This window comes from Marmota marmota, unplaced genomic scaffold (assembly GCF_001458135.2).
Source record: "Marmota marmota marmota unplaced genomic scaffold, marMar, whole genome shotgun sequence".
Lineage (NCBI taxonomy): Eukaryota > Metazoa > Chordata > Mammalia > Rodentia > Sciuridae > Marmota > Marmota marmota.
Window position 1 is genome coordinate 5,529,462 of NW_026000000.1, and position 13,351 is coordinate 5,542,812.

The window sequence follows — 13,351 nt, forward strand, 5'->3', positions numbered from 1 at the left end:
TTAAAACCATATGTACTAACATCCTTCTATATTAGCTTTATTTTCTGAATTCTAATACATTAAATGCCAGAGGTTTCTCATTTGGGTGTAAGTTTTATATCCTAATTTCTGTCAAAATTATTTATTTAGATTAACATCTATTTTATAATTTTAGCAAGTTAAAAATCCAGCGTTATCTTCTTTGGATCTATTCCTAATCACTACCCTATCTTGAGGCAGTGGGCCAAAATCTCTTTTATATATTTACTTCTGGGAATGGGGTGTGGTAAGAAAAAGCTTACAAGAGAAAAAGGGACCAGATCCTCAGATGATACTTTTATGTGTTATTGATATAAGTCCATGGGTGAATAAAAACCTAGAGAAAATGATAGAAATCTGGGCACTAGTACCACATAAAGGTGTTGGATTCAAAAGATAAATTATTTGGGGTATTTGGGGGTAGGGACAGATACTCACCAATGGTCCCAAGTCATTAGTAATAATATTTTCCTAAAAGGAATTAATTCTTTAATTCATTGGTGCTCGAGACTAAGTAGAAACTCATGTTTAAAATGTTTTAAACCTACTGCATTTTATTTTAACAAGTTTATTAGTAATACAATGGAAAAGAGATTCACATTAATGTGTTAAGACAAAGTTTACTTCAACATCCAAGATAATGTTTATGCTTTTTCTTCCCACTAAAGTGTACCTGATTTATGCTCTCCTTTTTATAGCCAGTGCTTTCATTTTGTGTTATTATATTTGTGCTAATACAAGCAAAATGCTCCCTCATCCCTCTTTTGACCAAAGACATTAATAAAATAACCCTCTAAGGCAAAAGGCAAACCATATGGCCAGGGAGCCAATTAAAGTTAGTTGACAAGTGGTGAGAAGGAATCCATGATGTTAGGTGTCTAACAAATACTGCAACTAACGAGGATGACTGGGTATTTTTAAAATCTACTTTCTCAAACAAATTCTGAACCACTAGTCATTAATACTATGGTAAGATTCTATGAGGAAAAAATATGAAGTATTACTCTAAATAAATTTCAATCCAGTAAGAAGAAACATACATAAGGGAATATATATCAAAAATCTGAAGACAGCATGAACTAATAAATAGCTGTAGCTATACAAATCTTTAAACTTATTGGAAAAGCTTTTATTGGAGTATTGGAAGGGATGAAACTCGGGGACTGATCTGAGTATGGCTTTATGAAGTCGAGTTGGCAGTAGCGTGTAGAAGGAAGGTAGGCACTTGGATGAGTGGAGAGACAGGACAGCCTTTTTATTATTATTTTTAATGCTCATTATTTATTGTGGCAAAATACCATGGAAATATAAGAGAATGGCAAATTCAATGATAAAGAAAGTTCTTTAATTTTTGTAGAATATTAAAAGTTTATTCATCTAGTCAGTAGTTCTTAATCGTTTGTGTGTCAGGAATGTCTTTGAAAGTTTGATGCCTGTGGTCCTCATTTCAGAATATTTTTTATTTTTGTCTCTTTATCCTCCCCCAGTAACCCCCCTCTCTCAGTGGTGCTAGGAATCAAATGGATGGCTTTAGACACAGTAGGCAAGTGATCTACAACTGAGCCATATCCCCAACCAGAATATTTTTAGGTACATAATATAAAGCATTATGGATTACCCAGGAAACTAATTGTATTGGAAATTGGAAATTAAAATTTTTAAAAAATGTATGGTTCATTAACAGATGTTTATTTTTATTTAACACATTAATAATAACTGTCTAATAACTGTCATTGAGTTTGAAGGGGCAATGAGCATAAAGTATAATTAAAGACATGATAAAATAGCAAGTAATATAGCAAGAAAATGTAATTTCTATTGGTGACAACATCACAAGTACTATATATTAATATGGTTTATTTCTGTGGAAATGCTACATTTCAATGAGAGGTTAGTAAAAATAGAGGTTTTCTTTTTTTGCGCCCATTTAAGTTCACAGATCCTTGGATTCTAGCCCACCCAGAATCTCAGAACTTGACCATGGTTTTTGAGTAACAGAGTAACAAAAATTGATTCAGGTTCAGTTAGAGAATATCTCAGTTTGTGAAAGGACTAGACACTCATTGTTAGCAATTCAATTTGACTCCAAAGGAACTAGTTTGAATTTCTTAGTAGGGGAGTAAACTTTATCAAAATAATAGTAAAGAGTGACTCTGTTCTTTGTGCAGTAAAGTTTGATAGTAGAGAGTTCAGGAAAGAAGCTGTATTGGTTGTCAATGAAAACATAAACTAGAGTTTCAGTTAAGGAATGAATTTTATTATGTGAATTGAATCTGCTCATAGTAAGCATTTGTATCACTGATTGTGTGACTTATTTAAAGATGATTTGGTGTTCTTTTTCATAGAGAGTACAAAGGGATGGACAATATTTTTTTAAATGAGGTCACAGCTGGTGCAGAGTATAGCTGTAACTGTCCTAAAAGGAACAGGAGAAAAGTTATTGGAGGAGGTGTGAGAGACCAATGAATCTTTGATTCTTAAAAATTCTCATAAGGGATATTATGTGATGGAATTAGTGACTTATAATTGAGCAGTTACTATGACGTGTGTTAAATCTTTATTTTTAACAACATCATTGAGATAGTTCACATCATGTAATTTACCCAATTAAAGCAGTCAGTTTAATATCTTTTAGTATATTTACAAGATTGTTTCTCCATCACCACAGCCAAATTTAGAACATTTTTCTTATCCCAAAGAGAAACTCCACACCTCTTAGCAATCACCTCTTGATCTTTCTACCCCCCGCCCAGCCCTAGGCAACTTTACTTTTTCTCTCTACTGTAGCTTAGACTCTTCTGGACAGTTCATATAGATGGGGCCATACACTATGTGCTTCTCATGATTGGCTCATTTCACTTAGTGTGTTGTCAAGGTTCATTCACCTCAAAGTCTGTATCAGTAATTCATTCCTTATTATGGCTGAACCCTCTGTATCTTGTTCATCAGCTGATGAGGCCCTTTATACATTGCTTTTTTCTACAACTTCCTATGACTGCCAGCTAGATGGATGCTTAGCAGTTTTCTGCTTTTTAAAATATCACTCTGACTCCTCTAAATCCTGTGCTCAGTGGTGCTAAAAGATGAAGGTACTTATTCTCCCTATGTGTAGTAACTTTCAAATGGGGGTCCTCTCACTCCCGGCCTACCCAGTCCATCTGTACAACTGCTTTTGAGATAATAAATTCAACAGCATTCTTTCTCATCTTTTTATAGATGTTCAGGGTATTTTGTGGCATACATGGTTGTTACTTGCTTCTGTGTTTTCCCCCCTCCACTTCCTTTTAAAAATGTGAAGACAGATAAGTATGAGTTATATGCTCAGGAGAAGCCTAAACTCATGTAAAAGGGGAAAAATACATATATCAATTCGAGTGCAGATATTTTAAGTTGTCAAATAAAAATTCTCATGGTGGGAAATGTATTTTACCACTGTGAAAGTTATAGTGCAGTAATACATGAAAGGAAGTTAGAGTGTAGAGAGACCCTCAGCAAGAGGAGTGGGAGGTAAAGACTCTCGGTTACTGTTTTTTTTTAACCCCTTCAGGACTGTATAGGTAAAATAGTTAAAATAGAATCCTAAGGTTTTTCACACAAGTATGGTCAAAGGAGTGGCCATTTTGACTAATATCCTCATTTATTCACCAACAAATATTTATTAATCTCCTACTGTTTATGAGCAGACGTGGCAGGAATTGGATACTTCCCCTTATGAATGTGCACTAATATTTATAGAAAGCTTCATCACACACCAAGTTCTAGCTCATGAATTTCACATACTAGTCCTGCAAAGCCATAGTTATTATCCCCATTGTACTGATGGGAAAAAAAAAAAAAGATCCCAAAGGTCCAATGTGTCCCCCAGCTCAGAGGACCAGAATATCAACTTCTGACTCCAAAACTCCCTTTTTATTCCTTATAAGGACCGTTGTAAAGCTAAGCAAAAGTGTCAAATGGAGTGGGGGTGGGAGAACGGACAAATAATCTCTGATTGAAGGGACAAGGGACATCCCCTTGTTGACAATAGTGACTTTTCTAATAGCTTGAAAATTACGTGAAATTGGATTAAGTACCCATTTGACATCTGTGAAAAGCTGGTGCCTTCCCCTAAGATAGCTGCAAATGCCTGAGTCCTTAGTTTCTTATTAATTGTGTGATTTACATAATTACTCCAAATCTCCTGCTCTCCAACTCCCTCCTGTCACTAATTCTTCATATCCTGGTCCCTCTGTTCTTTGGTACATCTAAGTAATGGATCATCCCTCAAACCCTTCATGCAAAAAATTACTCTGAAGCAAACTACTAAAATTAGGATGGAGGGATAGGGCATTTATTCTGGCAAGAAATAACAATATCACTTTTACTAAAAATCCTTCATCACTGCAGCAGGAGGCCTTTCTCCAGTTCTTGCCCAGAACCTTTCTCCTTTCACAGCCTCTGTTCTTCATCCCTTTGCTGTTTCCCACTCCTAAATTTTAGGAACCATGACTTTGGGGCCTGCCTTTCCTTCCTTAGAACTGACTCTCAAAGTAGTTTATTTTTCCTAAGAAATAGGACATTTTCTCTCTAAGAAATGTTCTTAACCCATATATTCTTTATCTCACTACCTGTTTTCTCTATTTCATTACTCAGAACCCTATGAAATAAGATATTATTATTCCAAATTTTTAGTGAAGGAATTGATTCATAAGGAGTTAATTTATTCAAGATTTTCTGGGCGGTCAAGTGGTGGAGTCAGGATCTGAAATTCTCAGAGATGTGTGGGTAAAAGATACTGCTTTAAGATCAGTAAGAGTTTTTTTTTTTTTTTTATTTGTCTTCTTTGGAAATTTCTGTGATTAATTCGATTTCAGGTGACAACTAGTGGGGAAATTATTCAGGAAAATAGCTTTGTGGCTTCATTCAACCCAATGGCAACATGGTTTATTTAAATATTGCAACCAGATGTTACCCTTTCATTCAACTTGGAATTTACATCAGGTGGAGGTTAAAATGACAAATGGTGGAATTCATATTTTTTCTTTTTAAATGTAAGTATTTTATACATGCATGGAGTTTACTTTACATCAGAGTTTCTCAGCTCTGGCATAACCAACATTTTAGGCTGAATGATTATTTGGGCGGTCACAGTCCTGTGCTCTGTAAGGTGTTCAGTATCCTTGGCCTGTTCCCTGTAGATGCCAGTAGAACACACCATTTTTGACAGCCAAAGATGTCTCTAGACATTGCCAAATGTACCCCAGAAGGCAAAATTACCCCCAGTTGAGAAGCACTGCATGATGTCATCAATTATCCCAAGGTTAATATTAACACATAAAATCAAAATCAAATGAAAACTGCCCATAATCCGAATGATAGTACTGCTCTTGCCATTTACCTGACCATAAAAATCTACAGAAAGACCCAGGCATTGTTTAGACTAATTGAAGGTGATCATGTATTAAGGAAATAGAGCAGGAATGCATTATACACTGTTGGAATTAGGTTTAATAAACTTAATTAAGACAAATAATCTGTTCAACTGTCATTTATTCAGGGATGATTAGTCTGTTTTACTCTCTTTATAAATGCATATCTCTTCTCTGGCCCATCTTTAGTTTTCCTCATTACTGGAAATTGATATCATTACACAAATACTTATGTAGTGCTTTCTGTATACTTTAAAGCACTAGGGTTCCAAAACATAATATATAGAAAAATTATAGAATCACAATGCTGGGAAAGGACATTGTGAAATCTTTGGAGAATCATGTTCAATGTCAAAAAAATGGATGACCCGCCTACAATAGGTTGGGTATGTTTTCTTTAAATATTTGCAAGAGGATAGAAGTGCTGAAATATAAGTTGTTCATTCCAGACTTTCATTCTGATTTTTCTGATGATTCTCTATACCCAAATTGCTTAAATTATAGTCAGTTTTCTCAAAGAGGTTGGGTGTGTGTGTGTGTGTGTGTGTGTGTGTGTGTTTATGTATGTGCTATGACTTCAGAATTAGAAACACAACAAATGAGACAGAAGTGAAGTTCAGATATTTTGAGGTATGGGTTCTCTCTCTCTCTCTCTCTCTCTCTCCCTCCCTCCCTCCCTCCCTCCCTGAGATTTTAGGTTTACAAAGCTCATTTTTATTAATACATTATATTTATACATAATATTGGTGTTCATTTTGACATACAAGCATGGAGTAAAATTTATACCAATTTAGTTCTCAGTCCATTTGTTTTTTATTCTCTCATTACTGAAAATAATTTATGACTTTATTCCCTCATTACTGAAGATAATTTATGACTTTATTTTATATGCAACATATATTGTCTGTTGAAATTAGTGTAATGAAAAATTATGTCAAGTGTGTTTATAGTAGTCATGACCAGAAAGGAAATCAGATTTGCCTAATTGAAGGAGAAGCAGCCAAGATCCTCAGTTATGTAGATTCAGTCTCAACTAGTCTCTTGTACCTCAGATGCTTTCCTATTCCATTTGGATAACTAGTACTTTTATGCTCCTCTTAAAAAAAGATTTACTATGATGTCATCAAAGAAAATGCCTTCTTGGTCCTAACTAAAATATTATAAGAACCTTAATGGTTATAGCAATTATGAATATGAAAATAGTTGAGAAAAACTCTCTTTCATGTATATGTCCAGTGAAAAACGAAAAGCAAGATACATTTTCAACTAGAAGTGGATGAAGAACACTTTGAAAGGAATACATTATACTAAAATAGGGCAGTCTCTCACAGGCTGCTCTGCAATGGCCAAAGAATGATTTTCAGACATCACGATTAATCCTGTGATGGGTTAGCATATCCTTTATGGAGTTGAAGTTCAGATCCAGAGAGACCAAATCCATTCAGACTGGAATGCAATCTTAAACTGATGAAAGATAGGCCTGACACCCTGCCTTTCTTTAATTGAAGAACAAGCTTGCCTCTCACAGTGGGGATGTCCTTTTCCTTCTAACACTGGCTTAAGAAAGACAGATATAAATGACTGACAAATGTGGGTGTAAGGCAGATATCCAAGTTAATAGTTTGTCCTTGGGAACACTTAGCCCATTGCAGCCTTGTCACTTTCTGCTTTCTTCCCCAAGTGACAGCACCTCAAATCTAAAATGATCCTACAAGTCAGGTCTGGTCAAATCCCTAATCCATTAAGAAAGAAGATCCGTAGCTGAAGCTCATCTCCCAGAGAAAAATCCATGCTGGTGACAACACAGCTTAACCTCCAGAATGCTGGAAACTCCTATTAAATTTAGCATCTACAGAAATCCTTTGGAGGGAACACATAATGTAAAACTTATGGTCTCTAACCTACAACAATCATGAAAGTAGTCAAACAACTTAGTGGATGGAAGAGACAGGAGGTATTGTCTAGATAGAATCTTTGATATAATATCTGTCTCCTTTTAATGGCCAGTGAACTTGTCCTCAGTGTTCCAACCAAGACTGTTGGAACTCAGCACAGTGTTCATAATTAAGTTATTTCCAGTAATTCTATTTTGGCTTGCCAGTAATAAATCTCTAAGCTAATTCCCCAACAGAAATCCTATGACACAAAACAAGTTCGTTAAAAAAATAATAATAATAAAACCCACCAGGATAAACAAAGTAAGGCAATTTGGGATCCCCTTGTAAACTCTGTTTATTTATGGGATCTGTTGATTTTTATGAAAGATCAACAAGAATGTAGATGCTTTATAATGGATCTGTTAGCACTTAGCATCCCCCAAGGGTAGTGCATATATAGTGGTGCCAAAAACCAGAAGGCAGATTGATTGCTGCTCAAAGAGACAAGATTTAAGACTTAGCTCATTCCAGATCGTAAATAGGCATATGGTACCTGAAGTAGAATTAAAAATATGTTCAAGTTACTGTGATACATCTTCCAGTTATTCAAGGCAATGGCAGGAGTGATGGAAGAATTTAATGAAACTATAAATAACTCTTTTAACCTCTTCTCGGCCACCTGTTTTGAACAACTTCTCTTGGGCAAACAACTCTAGCAATTTAGAAACATCCAAATTAAAATGATTTGAATGTTTCTTTGTTTCCTCCACATAGAGATTGTGGCAAAAGGCATAGAGAAAATATTACAAATAGAGTATTATCATCTTAAAAAACAATAGGAGGAGCAAAAGTAGAGTGTAGAGATTAACTGGAATATCATTAGTTTCCCAACTAACAGTTCTGAGAGCCTCTAGTGACTGCTGACTTGTTGACTTTGGTCAGAGAAAATAATAATAGGAAAAGTCCAGGACTTTACCAGAATATTCTGAATCTGACTTTCTGCTACTCTTTTTCTAAAAATCTTTGATTTGAAATCAAACATATTTGAGAATCCAATTGATGTATTAAAATAATCATGAATAAATGATGATGAATCTTTTCTATGTCTTTAAAGCAATAGAAATCACATCAATTAATGATGATCTGAAATGAGTTCATCAAAATGCATTCCTAAAGTTAGCAGCAAATTATATAAAAACCTTTAAGCTGAACCTTTCCAAGTTAGGAATAAGCCTCTGGCAAAGCATACAAAAGTTCAGCCTATGAAGTAAAGAAGTGCAATCTAGGGGAGTGGCTTCATGACCGCCTAACACTATAGAGGAAGTTTATTAAGCTATTGGGTAGGACTAGGGCTGCTCGTATATGCAGTAAACTTTTGGCTTGTCTTATTTCTTAGCTTTCTTAAGTGGAGCACACACTCCATAGTTGGAAATAATCTGTAAAAATTCTAATTGATTCCAATTTTACTACAAGGCTGGTGCATAAGCTTAACCCATTTCATATCAATGACTTGTTTTCCTGGTCTTTTAGAAAATTGGGATACTTCTAAATGTGTTAGAAAAAACTCTCATTCATACCATGTATACACCTGATTTTCATTTCGGCACCAATCAGTCCTGCATCCCTGAATTACTTGTTCCTCATCTACACAACAGGTGTGAGGAAGCATAAGCAATCTGTTTGTGACTGAGAGTAACAAGTTATAAACACTGTTCCTGTTTACCATTAAGATGTTTCTGTTTACTTTTTTTAAATAGTGCTTTTTTGAAGTCACTTTAATCTATCATATCAGATTTCTTATATTTCCTTGACTATTGTGACTATATTGACCTTCAGTTTTTAACTCAAGCAAGATGTTTTATATCCAAACTTTTATTTCTCAAAAATAACCTAAATACCTTTCTTTAAACAAAAATTAGCTATTCTAATTAATGTGGAACACAACCTTCTGTTAGCAGCATTATTCATACATGTATGACTAATTAGCATATATAATTTATATCCATATTTACAACAATAATAAGTTAGACATGAGAAAATTAGGCAAATATAAAGTAAGATTATGAAAATAGTTGGGAACTAGAAGTAACTTTGTGCACAAATTTCATACCTCTGAGACTTTATAACCAGACCACAGTTCTGACTACAAACCTTTGCAAGGTTATAAGAGAAGGGAAAACATAATCAGTTACAAGGCTAATTGTCCATAAGTTAAAATAGGTATTATATGACTGTGGTTTTTCAGGGAATGAAGTAGCAGTAGGACCAAATATAGTACTCATGGTGGTGGAGACACACTTTCAACCTCTTAAAAGGGGAAATATCTGAATACTTATCATGATGTGGTTGGTTAGTCCACAGACTTCCTAAAAGAAACCATTCAGCTAGGCTGGGTGTGGTGGCACATTCCTGTAACTAAAGATTCTTTAAAATCCTCTTTGAACCATGTAAGGGGGTGCATGCTTGTGATCCCAGCAACTTGGGAGGCTAATGTAGGAAGATAGCAAGTTGTAGTTTATCGAGGCTCTGAGCAACTTAGGGAGATCTGTTTAAAAAATAAAATAAAATGGGCTGGCGATGTTGCTCAGTGGTTAAGTGCCCCTGGGTTCAATCCATGGTACTAAAACAAAAGAAAACAAAGCAAAAAGAAATCTAAAACAAGAGTCCTGATGTTCCTCTTTGTCTTTTACTTAGACTAGTTATTTTTCTGAAAGGCATAACTCCCAAACTGTCCAGCAGGATTCTCAGTAGTGATCTTATTTATGCTTTAGGGTCTCTTTCCACTGAAAACTTTTAAATGTCACACCCAAAGAGACAGAGAAGCAGAATTGTACAAAATCATTTATTTATGGAAGTTGTTTTTTAATGTTTTAAGCATTGTTCATTTTGATCTTAGTTCTATTTATAATTGATGGTAGGGCTTTAGGTCAAGAAAATTTTATAATGCATTGAAAAGCTGGTGCTATGTTATTGTAGGGAACCTTAGGACAAAACTAGCAGCAGAAGGAGAATTACATTGAATATTGACTGGGTACAGGCGAATAGAGAAGTGTCCAAAGACTTGCCCTTTTTTTTTGCTTGTTTGTTTTTTCAGGTAGATCAGAGTGATTTTGTGAACTTCTCTTTTTTTCTTTGGGTCTGATAATGATTTGAGCTCAAAAGTTCTCTCTTTAATGCCCCCGAGAGAAAGAATCTGAAAATATTTTTTTCCTCCATTTAAAAAAATAAAGCATTTCCCTATATGGACCCTGGTTTGTTTCTGAAGTAGGTGATGAAATATTGTTCTCCAGTGTGATCTAAATAATGCATGCCTTCATACATGTGATGGGGAAACACAATGAAAACAATGGCAATAACAATCATTTATTGAGCATTTGCTGTGAGCCAGACACTATTAAGCATTTGTCTCATTTAATGTGTACTTAATGAAGTAAGTGCTCTGATTTCATTGACTTTACCAGTGAGGAAACTGAGGCACTGAGACATTAAGCAACTTGCCCCAGGTCGTAAGGCTGGGGAGAAAACAGGTAAGAAAATCTTGGTGTGACTTCAGAAGATGCATTAATTTAGCCACCATGTTAGAGTCTGGCCTGTCTCACTTTCAGTAATAAGATAAAATTAACTAAAATAAAACCAAATTGTTGGATTTATTTATTCCTGATTATCTTCATTACATGCAGAGAGGGGGCATGAGTACACAGATCAAGTATAATGTGTAAAGTTTATGTAGAATTCAACCCTCACTACTCTAGAATTTTCTCTCATTAGTACTATTTATATGAAATGGTTTTCAGGGTAGAACAATGTGCTCTTAAGCTAGGTCATGCATCACTGATACATGGATTAAGTTTTAATATTTTTATACTTAAATTTTATCTCATATTATTTTTATTATAGTTAAGATTAATATTAAACTTTTCTAAAAAAATAACCCATCAAAACTATGCTTTTCCCAACATTATTTAGATTAAACTAGGTTGATTTTAAAAGAGAAGGAATGAATGTAAAACCAACACTCTTAAAAACCAACTATTATATCAGGCTCACAGATAAAGGAACAATTATGAAGTCAATGCACGAAGCCAGAAGATGGGAAAACGCTGGAGGGACAGACATTACTTCTTTCTTTGATCAAGAACTAATTCTATTTTTTTTTCTTTTCTTTTGGTTACAAAGATTAAACCCAGGGGCACTTAACCACTGAGCCACATTCCCAGCCCTTTTTTATATTTTATTTAGAGATAGTATCTCACTGAGGTGCTTAGGGCTTCACTAAGTAGCTGAGGCTGGCTTTGAACTCACAATCCTGCTGCCTCAGCCTCTGGAGCTACTGGGATTACAGGCATGCCACACTATGCCAGCCAGGAACTAATTCTTTTGTTAAGCATTAGGCTATTCAACTGTAGACTGTGGGTAAGAAACTTGGAGGAATAATAAAAAGGAAGAGGATGAGGTCTAGAATAGATTGTGTTTCCTTTTTAGTTCTCTCCTAGTTGTGTCTGGTGATGGAATTTTTAACCTACAGAGCTATAACTTTAAAAATGTATCCCCCCATTTCTCCTATGAATGGCATCTTCCTTACTTGCAGACAACAGTATCTACTCAGTGTATGCTGTTTCCTTAGCCTGTTCCTTCTTTAGCATTTCATTTTCCAAGTCTTTTGTGGATGACAACAGTCCTAAAAACTCTTTCTTTTCCCTCAAGGTTTATAGTTTATTTTTTCTGACAGTCAATGTTGGCAGGGCTGGGAAACAGATAAACAGTCTTGCCTAAGTCAGATAAGATGTTTACAAATAAAGAGATACCATGAGCTGCAATTAAATAATGCCCAAGGGTCACCATAATTTCCCTCTTCATAATAGCTGCCTACTCAAAATGAAAATTTCCAAGCATGAAGTGTGCTCTAGAAAATGTACCCACTTAATTAAGTTTTCTCTCAGATTTCAAATAATGGTAAAATTGGAATTATCATGATTTACCAGTATTAAATATGGAATAACTTCTTATGTTTACTCTTTTTATGCCCATCTTTTTCTGGGCTTAAACTGTCATCTCAAATCTTATCAGAGATGATTTAAGAAAAGAGTTGGATTTCTTATATATATTTTTGTATTTCTGGCATTACGTATTCATGACAACTTTGTTTTAATTGGTAACATTGCATTTTTTAAATAACTATACGTTTTAATCTCATATTGTAAATGAAGTAAAAGAAATGAAACATGGCAGAAAATTAAGATAACATGATTTTCTCTTGTTTTAGATGGGAAGGTTGAAGTTACAAAAGAAGGCGTGAAGCTGTGTACCATGGGTCCTGGAAAAGTGTTTGGGGAGCTGGCTATCCTTTACAACTGCACCCGGACAGCGACCGTCAAGAGTAAGCTTGGTTTCATATTTTCCAGATTCTTCAATGTCTTCCTCCCCTAGACCTGTGAGATGATGATTTAAATGCCTCTTAGTGTTCTTTTATAATTGTGTTAATACATATTCTAATTATTGCCTTGCAATACAATCAATGTATTTGTTTTACTACTAAAGAGTGAGTGGTAATGACCACTCTTGCATAACTTAAGTTTTATTTTTGATTGTATGATCATTTTAATTGGGAATTCTTATAATTAGTATTTTAAATATGTTATAATTCCATAAAAGAGAATTAACAAGGAGCAAGACCTTTAATTTTTATTTTAATTAAGGCCTTTAAAGCCATAGGACCATATTAAAGAAATTTTACATCTCTCTGTTTTAGACTATATAACCCACATAAATCCCACTTGTTGGTTCAGTGGTTTAGAAAAAGTAAGAGGAAAAAATGTCCTTCATTTCATTCAGACATCACTAAATAAGATATATCCTGAATTCTAAAACTGCATCTGAGTGTATTTCTGTCTTCAGCTGCTCATCAAGCTGCATATTATAGCATTTTTCTTTTCTACTGATTGAGCTTATTTTAAATCGGGCAATAAAGCAGCTTGTTTCCCTAATTTTACATGTATGTGTATATATGATTTCTCTAGCAACTTTTGTTGCTTGCAAGAAGCAGCTGCA

At 34.7% G+C, this 13,351-nt stretch overlaps 1 protein-coding gene across 3 annotated transcripts in view; it reads left to right on the forward strand.

Moving 5' to 3' along the window:
- Nucleotides 1-13,351, forward strand: part of Prkg1 (protein kinase cGMP-dependent 1) — a 1,168,403-nt gene that overhangs the window by 422,832 nt on the left and 732,220 nt on the right. For 2 of the 3 annotated variants that reach the window (XM_048807597.1, XM_048807595.1), the window contains exon 3: nucleotides 12,567-12,680. In XM_048807597.1, the coding sequence (XP_048663554.1) occupies nucleotides 12,567-12,680 (114 nt within the window). Of the gene's footprint in view, nucleotides 1-3,519; nucleotides 3,526-12,566; nucleotides 12,681-13,351 lie in introns of all 3 variants that reach the window. The other variant, XM_048807598.1, reaches the window with a different exon arrangement.